The 13,428-nt window shown below is 37.6% G+C and overlaps 1 protein-coding gene across 6 annotated transcripts in view; it reads right to left on the bottom strand.

The window, feature by feature from the left end:
• Positions 1-13,428, bottom strand: part of LOC125456082 (uncharacterized) — an 81,506-nt gene that overhangs the window by 46,626 nt on the left and 21,452 nt on the right. For all 6 annotated transcript variants that reach the window (XR_007248385.2, XR_009446055.1, XR_007248386.2 and 3 more), the window contains exons 5-7: positions 13,052-13,199; positions 8,120-8,238; positions 5,028-5,087 (exon numbers count right to left, since the gene is read on the bottom strand). Coding sequence is in view for 3 of the 6 variants with exons in the window: in XM_048538776.2 (XP_048394733.1) it covers positions 5,028-5,087; positions 8,120-8,238; positions 13,052-13,199 (327 nt within the window). In the remaining 3 variants the exon portion in view is untranslated. The remainder of the gene's footprint in view (positions 1-5,027; positions 5,088-8,119; positions 8,239-13,051; positions 13,200-13,428) is intronic.

Below are 13,428 nucleotides of genomic sequence, written 5' to 3'. Positions count from 1 at the left end.
TCAATAGGCCAAAGATACAGCCTGGTTAAGTCCATGAGCTGAGTGCATGTTCTTGGGCATACAGTGTCCTCGCAGCTGCATTACAATGCTGGGCAGTTCGAGGTGCAGTCTTAAGTACAGAATTGCATTGTAAGTCAAATAAAGATGTGCACAAGCGTTCTTCAAGGGCTGGCATATGTCGAATTCCAATGCCTGTGGATGTGGGTGTGTCTCATCAAACCAACTGACCATGCCAAAGATGTTGGTGCCTGCTGTCTAATATGGATGTCCTTTGGAGCATGCAGTAAATTGAAGACACCAGGTATCTGCTCTGAATTCCATGCTGAGAATTCTTAACATCCAGTTTATTTGGAGCTTTTGGTAAGACAAGAACGTGAATAATAATGAGGTGAGTTGTGGTTTTTATAAGGTATTTAACAAGCAATAATCCTCCTTAATAGGCAATTGCCAATACTTAGCAAGAAACTTGCCTCACCACTTTCTTATTCAGTATGTGGATGAACCTACCTGAAAAGGTACAAAATGAGACCTTCTCTTGGGAAATAAGGCAGGGCAAGTGACAGAGGTGTCAGTGGGAGAGGACTTTGAGGACTGTGATCATAACTCTATTAGTTTTTAAAAAGTCAGGGAAACTGATAGACCTGATCTAAAAGTTAAAATTCTAATTTGGAGCAAGGCCAATTTTGATGGTAATAGGCAAGAATTCCCAAAAGTTGATTGGGGGAAGATAGTCGCAATTAAAGGGATAGCTGGAAAACAGGAAGAAGCCTTTAAAAATCAGATAACATGAGTCCAGAGTCAGTATGTTCCTGTTAGGGTGAAGGGTAGGAATGGTAGTTGGAGGGAATGCTGGATGACTAAAGAAATTGAGGCTGTTATCAGGAAGAAAAAAAGAAGGAAACATATATAGACAACAGGGTGCAAGTGAATCCTGGGAGAGTACAAAGGCAGTAGAAGTATACTCAAGAGGAGGGCAAAACATAGGAGGGAAAAATGGGACATGAGATAGCTTTGGTCGATATGTTAAGGAGTATCCAAAATGATTCCACAGATTTATTAAGAATAAGAGAGTAACTACAGAGAGAATAGGGCCTCTTAAAGATCAGCAAGGCCCTCTGTGTGAAACCACAAGAGAAGAGAGGGATACTGAACGAGTATTTTGCATCAATGTTTACTGTCGAGCAGGATATGAAAGCTATGAAAACTTTGGGAAATAAATAGCGATATCTTGAAAAGTGTCCATTGTACAGAGGAGGCGGCACAGGACATCTTAAAACACAAAGGTCGATAAATCCCTGGGACCTGATCAGGTATACCGTAGAACTTTGTGGGAAGCTAGGGAAGAGATTGCTGGGCCCCTTGCTGAGATATTTCGATCATCGATAGTCACAGATGCAGTGCTGCAAGATTGGAGGTTGGCTAACATGGTGTCTTTTTTTTTTAAGAAAGACGATAAGGAAAAACCAGGAGCTACAGACTGACAAGCCTGACATCTGTAGTGGGTAAGTTGTTGGTGGGGATTCTGAGGGACAGGATTTACATGTCTTTGGAAAGGCAAGGACTGATTAGAGGTCATCAATATGGCTTTGTGCATAGGAAATCTTGCGTCACTAACTTGATTTTTTTTTTAAAAATGTGATGAAGAAAACTGATGAAGGCAGCACAGTGGAACTTGTCTGTATGGACTTCATTCAGGTGTTTGACAAGGTTCTGCATGGTAGACTGGTTAGCAATGTTAGATCACATGGAATACAGGGAGAACTAGCCATTTGGATACAAAATTGGCTTAAACATAAGAGACAGAGCATGATGGTAGAGGGTTGCTTTTCAAACTGGAGGCCTGTGAACAGCAAGGATCAGTGCTGGGTCCACTGCATTTTGTAATTTATATAAACAACTTGAATGTGAACATAGGAGGTATTAATAAATTTGCAGATGACACCAAAATCAGAGGTGTATTGGACAGGGAAGAAAGTTATCTTAGAGTACAATGGGACCTTGATCAGATGGGCTGATGATTGGCAGTTGGAGTTTAAATTTAGGTAAATGAGAGGTGCTGCATTTTGGTAGGATAAATCAGTGCAGAACTTATACACTTAATGGTAAGGTCCTGGGGAGTGTTGGTGAACAAAGAGGCCTTGGGGTTAAAATAGTATCAGAGATAATGGGAACTGCAGATGCTGGAGAATTCCAAGATAATAAAATGTGAGGCTGGATGAACACAGCAGGCCAAGCAGCATCTCAGGAGCACAATGCTGCTTGGCCTGCTGTGTTCATCCAGCCTCACATTTTATTATCTTAAAGAGGCCTTGGGGTGCAGATTCATCGTTCATTGAAAGTGGAGTTGCAGGTATACAGGGTAGTGAAGATGATGTTTGGTATGCTTGGCTTTACTGATCAGTGCATTGAGTATAGGAGTTGGGAGGTTGTGCTGTGGCTGTTCAGGACATTGGTTAGGCTGCATTTTGGAATATTGTGTTCAATTCTCATTTCCCTGCTGTAGGAAAGACGTTGCAAAACTTGACAGCATTCAGAAAAGAGTTACAAGAGTTTTGCCAGGGTTGGAGAGTTTGAGCTATAGGGACAGGCTTATTTTCCCTGGAGCATTTGAAGCTGTGGGGTGACATTTATAGAAGTCTATAAAATCATGAGCATGTATAGGGTGAATAGGCAAGGTCTTTTCCTCAGGGTAGGGGAGTCCAAAACTAGATGGTGTAGGTTTAAGGTTTGAGCGGAAAGATTTAAAAGGAACCTAAGGGATGTTGTGTGTCTGGAATGAGCTGCCAGAGGAGGTGGTGGAACAGGTACAATTACAATATTTAAAAGGCATTTGTATGGGCTAAATGTTGGCAAATGGGACTAGATTTATTTAGGACAGCTGTTCAGTATGGAACAGTTGGACTGAGGGGTCTGTTTTTGTGCTGTACATCTCTGTGACTCTATGTCCTGGCAGATGAGATGCAGTGAGTTGCTCCTGACATTGAGATAGGCCTCGCTAGGTGTCTAGCATGATTTTGTAATAAATCTTGCCGTAGTCCATATCCTTCAGCCCCCTGTAAGATTCTGTCCATTCACTTTGTTTTTTAATAATTACTTTGCTTTGTCAAACATTCTATCAGATATACATACGCTTATTAAAATACTATTACTCTAAAGAGACATGTCGCTGAAGCATTTTGTCTTGCAATTATTAGGACAAATGAAAGAATGTCAAATTTTAAACAATTCCAACCATTTATTCTACAGAAGAAAAAGTTGCTAGTTAGTTAACAAGTGGACTGTGATTGTTTGAGGTATTGTAACTGAGTAAGGAGTGAGGAACGATAGGCTCCCAAACACCTGGCTAATTCATAAAAGATGGAAAGGTTGAACATATATTTTGTTTGCAGATGATGATCCCTGCACATGAATGTATATATTTTCCAGCAAGTTTAAATGAGCCTTGTTAAAAGTTTGACCCAACATATAAATTAATTTATTAGCATTCCCAGAAATGTTCAGCAGGTGCTGCCTTTTCACTGAATATGCCTAACAGCAGACAGTTTGGGAGGGTTCTCGTGATGCAGTGGTACTGTCCCTACCTCTGAACCAGAAGCCTGGGTTCAAGACCCACCTGCTTCATAACATCCCTGAACAAGTTGATTAGAAATTACTTACAGCAGACATTTTGCCTTGGGTTTTGTAATTGTGGACTGGTTGAATACAGTTTGTACACTGTCTATTAAAAATAACCAAAAGGAATATGCTCTTAGAAAAACTGAAAGAACTGTGGATGCTGTAAACCAGGAACAAAAACAAAGTTGCTGGAAAAGCTCTGCAGGTCTAGCAGCATCGGTGTAGAAACAGAGTTAATGTTTCGGTTACGGTGACCCTTCAGAACAAATATGCTCTTTGAACTGATCAGCCAGTCTCAAAAATGGACAGCTTACATCTCTGGCATAGCACTGGCACTGAAATTCATACACAATACTGCTTAACAATTTGAAAGGCAGAATGTCACTCTGGATTTACAGCAGAATCCTGTCAGTAGAGATGCCATTTGCGCAGTCATTGCATAGAGGCAGAATTAAATGGTTTGCTCAACCTGTTGTTCAGGTTTTTCAGTTACTTTGCCTTTGCACGACAATCTGAAATAGATTGAACACGTTTCAGCTCCAAAGGTGGAACCTTTGACACGTTTGTGAGTTTGCGTGATACACAATAAAACGATGATATGACCAGGATATCTTTGATACAGTCTATTGCTTGGAAGTAAGCAAATGGTAGGGCTCATTTACAAGAGTACAGATAAGGGCAATGTTATAGTGGAGTGTCAAACAGCCTGCACTTACAAAACCCAAAACGACATGATTATTGTTAAATGCAATTCTGTGATTAGGCCACACTTGCTGAAAAATCTTAAATACATTAATTGCTCCAAGAACACTCATTTTATGATAATTAGGTTATATTGTGATAACAAGACAAAGAATTGCTGATGCTAGAGACCTGGAAAAAAACAAAAACAGTAACTGCTGGAGTAACTCAGCAGGTGTGGAAGTATCAGTGGAGTGCACTGAAAATAGAGTTAATGTTTCAAGACTAGTGATCCTCCCTCAAAACTTGCACAGATGCTGTCAGACCTGTTGAGTTTCTCAAACTTATATTGTGGTTTCTTTATGCTTATTAGAAGTAACATATCATCATAAGCATGACCACATTCTTTGCAAACATAAAAATATGTTCAATCCTTGAGCATTCTTTTAAGTTGCCCAGGAACCTGAGGAACCTTTAGTTTCCTGTTGCCTTCTCCATGACATTGCCTTAGCCCATCAGAGTACATTTAACCACTTAGCAGCACTGTTTTCTTGTTGCAAGAAATATGCATAAGTTGCTGCAACTGTTTGAAATTAAAGCTTCAGAAACATGCCTCTCTTTCAGCAATATCCTAGTTTTGTGCTATCACACAAACTGTTAAAATACTTTAATATTATTATTTCAATGTTGAAATACATGGTGTATTAAAAAGTTACTAATAAATATATTACCCATTGCACATCTTCTAGAGTAATTGACTTAGAATTCAGGCACTTCTGAAAGTCTTCAACCTACAAAAATAATGTTCACGATCATAATTAAATAAATCTGACAAATATAAAATTACGATTTGTATAATTTTTGATATAGATGTAGTAAGATATTCTTCCTCAGATTCCTGAAGATGTAATTACTCCCCATTACCATAACAGTTCACCACTAAACATTATTGAATTATAATAATACCTCCATTTTAAAATGTGAAATTTGACTTCTTTGTTGCAGGACAATGGTTCCGTAATTTTAAATTTTCACACTCAGTTTCTGCCTGTTGAGTTGATTAAAAACATCCCTTTTTTTGGCATAGTTTGTGAAGCCATTTCTGCCATATGGAAACAGTGAAATTTAAAAGTGTCAATGTGAACAATACATCAAAAAATATTAATTCCAGCTAACTGAAGGCTTAACATGGTCTATTAAATTGCTTTGTTATCCTAAATGTTTGAAAAACTGTATTAAAATTCCCGTAGTTGACATCTAGAATTGGAGGAGATATGTAGAATCCATTTTCTGCACATAAAATGTCTGTTTTCCTAGTAACTATAATGAGCAGTTCCAAAGATAAGACAGAAATAGGCATTAGAGACAGCAATTCTGAAAACTATATTTCTTCTTTAAAAATTTTAAAATATAAAGAACTATATAGTACTGCATAGACAGTCCACTGTTCAAGGTACCAAATTACATGAAGAAATAAATGTTCCATTTGACTGATAACTATCAATGTTATGAGTTTTTGTTAAATACTTCTTTAATGACTGGATTCTAACATTTTACCTTCTGTACTTTGTGCTTTAAAGTCAAATGCTAAGTAATCCAGCACTGTGATAATAAGTGAAATATATTTAAACATTTCTGCTTAATTAGTTAACATGAATACCTATGCGCTGGATGAAATCAATTAATCAGATTTAAATTATTATTATTGATAACATTTTCTATTAAACAGACAAATAACTAATTTAAAAGAGATTGTGCTTCTTGTGTCTATGATTGTTTTTATTTTCTTTATCAGTAAGGATCAGTGCACATGCCCGTGCAAAGTAATACTTCAATCCACCTATTCTGAACAAAGATACTCAAAAAATAACATATTATTCTCACCAAGCTTTGGTGTTGAGTAGGTCTATCAGAGAAAGAATAAACAATGGGCAGGTTTATGTTTCAGCAGATTTTGTATTAAATATCACAACAACAGGAAGGTATCAGTGACCAGCGGAGCCATGGTAATGAATAAACCAGTAAGCACCGTAACTAGAGCAACGAAAGCAACCAGTTAAGAAAATTCCAAGACCACTAATAATATTTGATTATTTAATTAATGTAAATATGAAAATGTTAAGGAATCTTCAAGATCACAACTGCATTATTTTAGAAATATATTGATAAGTCTACATGCAATTTCTTGAAGAAAAATATTAACCGAATCAGCTCTTTTAACCTGAAGCCCATTGAAGCCAGAGTCTTGTGTGTCACCCTACATTTATACAGTAATGCAATACAATATAACATGACACATCCCCGGAACAGGCCTTTTGACTGCACCGATTCCTAGTCCTTATTTAGGTCCACTACTTATTGCCCATATGTGGTTTCTATCTCACTATTTGCCTCCCATTCATGAGTCTATAAAGATGTACCTCAAACATTGCTAACAAGCATGCTTCCGCCACTTCCACTGGCAGTGCATTCCAGGCACGAACCAACCTCTTAGTGAAAACTTTTCCCCGCATTTCTCCCCTGAACTTTACTCCTCTCATCTTGAACCTGTGCCCTCTTGTAGGTGACCTTCCAACCCTGGGGGAAAAGCCTCTGACTATCCACCTTATTCATGCCTCTTACAATTTTGTAGACCTGAATTAGGTCTTTTAATTCTAAATAATCACAATGAAATCTCTGGGAACTCATATATTGTGCATTACTGGTCTTTCTTTCTGAGGCACTATTATAACTGTGTTCAAAATATTAGAACAGAAAACAAATTCAATTTAAACTTAATTTTTGCATTGGCTTTATTATCAGTATTTAGTTTTATAAGCAACAATTTGTATTGTTCTTTAAATACTCAGGATATGGTTATGGATGTTTTAGCATATATTGTTCTAATGCCAAGTCGCTCATTAGTAGTGATACTAAAAATGAACTAATATTCAGCAACTTAAGGTACAACTGTCTCCTTTGGAAAGCTATTTATCAGCTTCTACTTTCCTCCACCTACTGGGCATATAATGAAGCATGTTCTTGATTATTTTTGGTTTTGACATTGCAAGAATGATGCTGAGTAATGTAAGCAATTTTTAAAGGGGAAAAATTAGGACTGGATTTTCCCACTGGGAGGGGAGTCTGACATCATCCTGCTGCTTTGCATTTTCCGAAGGGCAAGAAACTCAGAGATACTGCTGTTCATTAGATGGCCAAACACGCAAGTTAGGCGAACAAATAAGAGGCACTTCATGACCTGATTAGCCTTTTACAAATATTGTGAGATGCCATTACCACATAGTGGGTTCATCACAAAGATGCTTGAAGTTACCCAGCAGATTCCTGTTCGTCCCAGGTTTATGGCTACCACTGGTAAAATGCCAACCAAAATCCTGTCTACATTAATTCCTTGTGGTGAGACTTTTTATCTCTGGAGATTACTCAGTATGGTAATCATACATCACTATAGGTTGATCCCGGTAAATTCATACAGAGAATTTGCAAATATTATAAGTAGAGTTCTGTGATATATTATAAGATTGGTGTTATAAACAACCCTATATTTTGGAAAAATGAAATTCCTCAGTAGTCTCTCTCATAAGTAATGATACTAATTTGTCACAGATTCAGTGTTTCTACATTGTTGCTAAATTACCTATTCATTGGTATGTGCAGTGTGTTATCAATTCTCTCAAAATGCCTCTTCATGTATTTAAAAGTAATATATATGGAATTTGGAAAATTTTGCTCTCTGTCAGTATGTTTAGTGCCTTCTTTTAATGCTATACATGTAATTATTGCTATAGTAATTAGCATTGTTATGTTTCACTTAAGCAATCACCTGATGTTTAAAATATTCAATGTGTTCATTCAGCTCCTGTGCTATTTGTTCAGCTTCTGTTGCCTTGTGTACCTCAGCAATGGGATGACATGAATCTGGATTGGTTCTAGTAGAAATAACTGTAAATGACATAGGACAGTTAGTACATGCTGATTCTGCATAAACAAACCCAAAAAAAACTGTTGTCAATATCACATTTAACATAAAAGAAACTATATAAACTGTAGAAAGGTTAGTACACAGAGAAAGGCCATTCAGTCCATCATGTTTGTGCTGGCTGAAAATAAAATGAGCTGCTCGTTCTAACCCTACCTTCCAGCACTTAGTCCATAGTCTTACAGGTTACAGCACATTAGTGCTGATCCTGGTTCCTTTTAAAGAACTTGGGGGTTTCTGCCTCCATCACAAATGCTGTATCAACCATCTTATGGGTAGAAAAGTACTTTTCTTATCTCCCCTCTAATCCTTCCAACAATCACCTTAATCCTGTGCCCACTGGTAATTGACCTCTTCACTAGGGGAAATAAGCCTTTCCTGTCTACTCTAACTAGGCTCCTTACAATTTTGGACATCTCACAAGTCACCCCTCCGCCTTCTCTGTTCAAAGAAAACAATTTCTACTCTATTCAATATTTCCTCATAACTACAATTTTTAAATCCTGGCAACATTTTTATAAATATGTGTATTCTTTTTCAAGAGCAATTATGCCATTCCTGTCAATATGGTGACCAGGACTGTACACAAACTTCCAGTTTGTGGCCTAACCTCTGTTTTTGAGTTCCAGCATTACATCCTGCTTTTGTATTCTGTACATCATCCAATAAAGGAAAACATTCAATACATTTTCTTTACCACCTTTTCTACCTGTTCTGCCAACTTCAAGGACTCCAAGTTTCTGACTTCTTCGAACTGTCTTAATATCTTTCCATATACTGAGTATTCCCTTGTTCTGTTTGCCTTCCTCAGATTCATTATCTCTCACTTCTCAGATTGAATTCCATTTGCCAGATTTCCACCACTCAAACATACAATTAATAAGATTCTGAAGTTGACAGCTATCCTCTTCACTATTAGCTACCTGGCCAATTCTTGTGCCACCTGCAAATTTCCCCATCATATCTTCCAATTCAAGTCTAAGTCATTAGTCTAAACGACAAATAGCAAGAAAACCATCACTGAGGCTTTGTCGAATACCCGTAGAAACTACTTTTCAATTTGCAAAAACATCCAATGATCGTTGACCTTTATTACCTGTTGCTGAGCCAATTTTGAATCCAAATCGCCACATTCCCCTTTATCCCTAATGTTCCACTAACAAAACTGTGGTGACTACCCCGATTTAATCTATATTTTTCTAAGTGACAGTTTACACTGTCTCTCAGAATTGATTCTAATATTTGCCCATGACTGAGGTCAGATTGACCAGCCTATAACTATTTGGCCTATCCCTTGCATCTTTATTAAACAATAGTACAATGTTAACAGACTTCCAATAATCTGCCTGTATCAGTGTTGGAAAATGATCCTCAGTATGTCCATCATTTCCTTCATGGCTTTCTTTGATAACCTGGGGTACAGTCCAACCTTGGTGATTTACTCACTTTCAGGAATGGCAGTCCTTTCAGTGCTACGTAATAGATACCCAGAGTAGGGAGAATTTAGAAACTAAGAGAGCAAATCATTTAAAAAATGGGATGGGCAGAAGAAACATTCTTCAAGTAACTGTAGTCACCCTTTTTAATGCATTAAGAATTATTTTTGGCCTACTTTCAAAGAATACAAGACTGTGTGCAATTATTATTTTCCTTTCGTCTGTGATGTTTAATATTTCTTCAAAAGTGTTTATATTTCAGAAGAGGAGGTGCTGAATGTCTTAAAATACATAAAGGTGGATAAATCCCTCGGAACTGATCAGATGTACCTAGAACTCTGTGGGAAGTGAGGGAAGAGATTGCTGGGCCCCTTGCTGAGAACGTTCTATCACTGATAGACACAGGTGAGGTGTCAGAAGACTTGAGGTTGGCTAACATTGTGTTACTATTTAACAAAAATGGTAAGGAAAAGCCAAGAAACTATAGACCAGTGAGCCTGATATTGGTGGTGTGCAAGTTGTTGGAGGGAATCCTGAGGGACAGGATTTGCATGTAGTTGGAAAGACAAAGACTGGTTAGGGATAGTCAACATGGTTTTGTGAATGGGGAAATCGTGTCTAACTTGATTGAGTTTTTTTGAAGAAGTAACAAAGAAGACTGATGACAGCAGAGTAGTGGACATGTGGAATGAGCTGCCAGATGAAATGATGGTACAATTATGATATTGAAAAGGCAACTGGATGGGTGAGTGAATAGGAAAGGATTAAAGGGAAATGGGCCAAATGCTGGTAAATAGGACTAGATTTATATAGGATATCTGATCAGTGTGAACGAGTTGGACTGAAGGGTCTGTTTCCGTGCTGTATATCTCAATGACTCTATGACTTGGGATATCATGTTGTTTGGTAGAACAGCCTATATACAGTTCTTGTGGTACAGTGGTTGTGTCCATGCTTCTGAGCCAGGAGATCCAGGTTTAAGTATCCCCTGCTCCAGAAGCATGTAATAACACCTCTGAACAACCTGTTCAGAAAATACTGAGAATAACCTATCTTTTAAACAAAAGGATTTTGATTTCTTGATCAATAATGACATGTAATCCACATTTTTTTCACATAGAAGGACATCTAAGGCAGTGATATTTTAAAAACTACTTTAAGATATATACTGTGACTTCATTTTCCAAGCTTCAAAAACATTTATATTTATTCTTTCACTTGAGAAGGCAAGATTAAAAATTACTGCAGTGATTCAGCCAATTTGAAGTTTAAATGGTCAACTATGTACGAACTGTACCAGTTAATTGTGATACAGGAATAAAGGAGTTTAAAATAATTGTATAAATCATACTACATTCACCACTTAGCCAAAGTTTTGCTGTACCATATGCAAGGTTTATATAAGCAGACATGGTCTAAATTTCAACATCAACCAGCAAGGGCAAGCATTATGTTTTAGTAAAATGCATGTTTATTAATTTTTTGCTTTGCAAGTGGGAAACAAGTGCCTGGACTGTTACTAGTAATTGAACCTGTCCCCGTGAATGGTGGAACTATGTCTGTAATAGGGTGAGTGTAGATTAGCCTTTGACTGCACCTGCACTTGATAGAAATTAAAATTATAGGGGCAGACGAAGGGTTATATCTTACAGTGATCAGCAGGATGATGTACTGATTTATGGAGTGTTACAATAATCAATAGAATGCTGTACCTTAACAGAATGAAGTGCTTGAGCATAGGTCAAGGGAGTGTAAAACAAAGGAAGGACACCTAGGTTAGCTATTAACGGCAGCTTAATTAGGTTAATTAAAGCATGTAACATAGAACTAAGGACCAGCATGATGTAATGGGGTCAACCCGAGGCAAAGGACCATTGTGACAGATGTAGTAATAAATAAGAAACTTGGATACAGGCATGAGTTGGCTTCTCGATGCAAATTAGCAACAAAATCGCTTCTAGGCTGCGAACTTTATTAATTCTGCTAGAGCTACATAACCCTCAGACTGCTGCAAAGGAAGACAGTAGACAATGCGCCTTTCAGAATACAGCAGTGACCTGATAAGATAAAGGAGTACTAACCACTCTAACTGACCTTCAAGTACAGGCGCAGTGGCTCTCTGGTGTAAGATAAAAAAGTGATCTAAGTGTGGTGACATAAGTTGTTTACCAGTTAATATCATTGGACTTGGCAACTGTCTTATAGATTAGGTACAAAGTAGAAGACCATTGTGGCAGAAAATAACCATAATGTAATAGGTTAAGTTTAAAATAAAAGACCGTTGTGGCAGGAGATGATCAGGATGGAATAGATTAAGTCTAAAAAGTAGAAAACCACTGTGGCAGAAAGTAGAGAACTGCTGTAGCAGAAAGTGATTCAGAAGACAAATAGCTTTAGAGACATAACATGAGCTAACATAATTGGTCTGCTGCATAGTTTTGGAGAGATAACAACTGGTTATGCTGATAATCTTTGAAGAAAGTATGATAACTATAAAGTATAAAGAATAACGGACCCCGGGATTCGGGGGCAATCGGGAAACCATTTTCTGATTGTCACAGCTTTTGTTTGCAAATAAAAGTTTAACTTCCTGAAGAATTCTCCGCGTCTCCTGGTAGTTTCTCCACTACACACTCGGGCCTGGGTGGAGGCTTTATAGGCCTGTATGGAGCCCTGGTAATTCAGCCTCTCACTGGGTTATCCACTTCAGGCAATTTGACAGATGTAAAAATCCCATACAGTCTCTAACCACTGGTTAATAATCTGAATGAACTTACTTGCTTTCCTGCTATACCCTGGCACTTGAATCCAGGTCATCCAAACTGTCTGGGCAGGAAAGGGATGGGAAAACAAATCAACTGGCCAATCTGTAATTTTCAGGCTCATTCTATTTCCAGCTCCACAGGGACCAAAAATCATACTCTTAGTCTTCTTTAAAGTACAGACTTAAACTACATATCTTCCTGGATGGAGAGGTGCGAGTACGTTTAAACAATTTCAATACACTTTGTGATTGAATTAAGTTTTGAAGCACATGAAAACTGCTGAGCCGAGCCATTTATTGTAGGCCTTGTTAGAAACAGCAAGAGATAAAAGTCAAAGTAATTGACGTTGTTTTGTAACTTGGCATTCTAAAGATGTTGGCACTTAGGAAAGCAGATCAAAATAAGTTTCTGAAAATTAAGAAAATTGAAGTCATGCCTTTAAAAATTATTTTAAAAACTTGAAAAATAAAACTTGTTAAAACACTTCCTCAGATATACTAATTATTTAGATTTTCTGCGAAGAAGTCCTGAAAGAAATATTACACAAATCCATATTCTAAATGTTACTGATTTACCTGATGAGGAGAATATGGTTGAATGGGAAGTAGATCCTGACTGAGTTTCATGTTGTTGGGGAGCAGTCAAATTGATCACATTACAGAATGATGACAAAATTCCAGAATGAAACATTTGATTTTGATTTGAATCAGAGTTTTCATAGACCTAATAAAAGAATAACAATCAGAATTAGTCTATGTATCTGCTTTATTCATGGGTTGTGGGTGTCTCTAGCGAGATGAGCATTTATTTCCCATTCCTAATTGCCCTTGAGAAGGTGGTGGTAAAATGCCTCCTTAGGCCACTACAGTCCATGTAACGTAGGTACACCCTCATTGCTGTTAGGGAGGGAATTCCAGAAGTTTGTGCTAGCAACTGCAACATAATTCCGAGT

Source organism: Stegostoma tigrinum, chromosome 8, assembly GCF_030684315.1.
Source record: "Stegostoma tigrinum isolate sSteTig4 chromosome 8, sSteTig4.hap1, whole genome shotgun sequence".
Lineage (NCBI taxonomy): Eukaryota > Metazoa > Chordata > Chondrichthyes > Orectolobiformes > Stegostomatidae > Stegostoma > Stegostoma tigrinum.
This window is presented reverse-complemented; position numbering and strand designations above follow the sequence as displayed.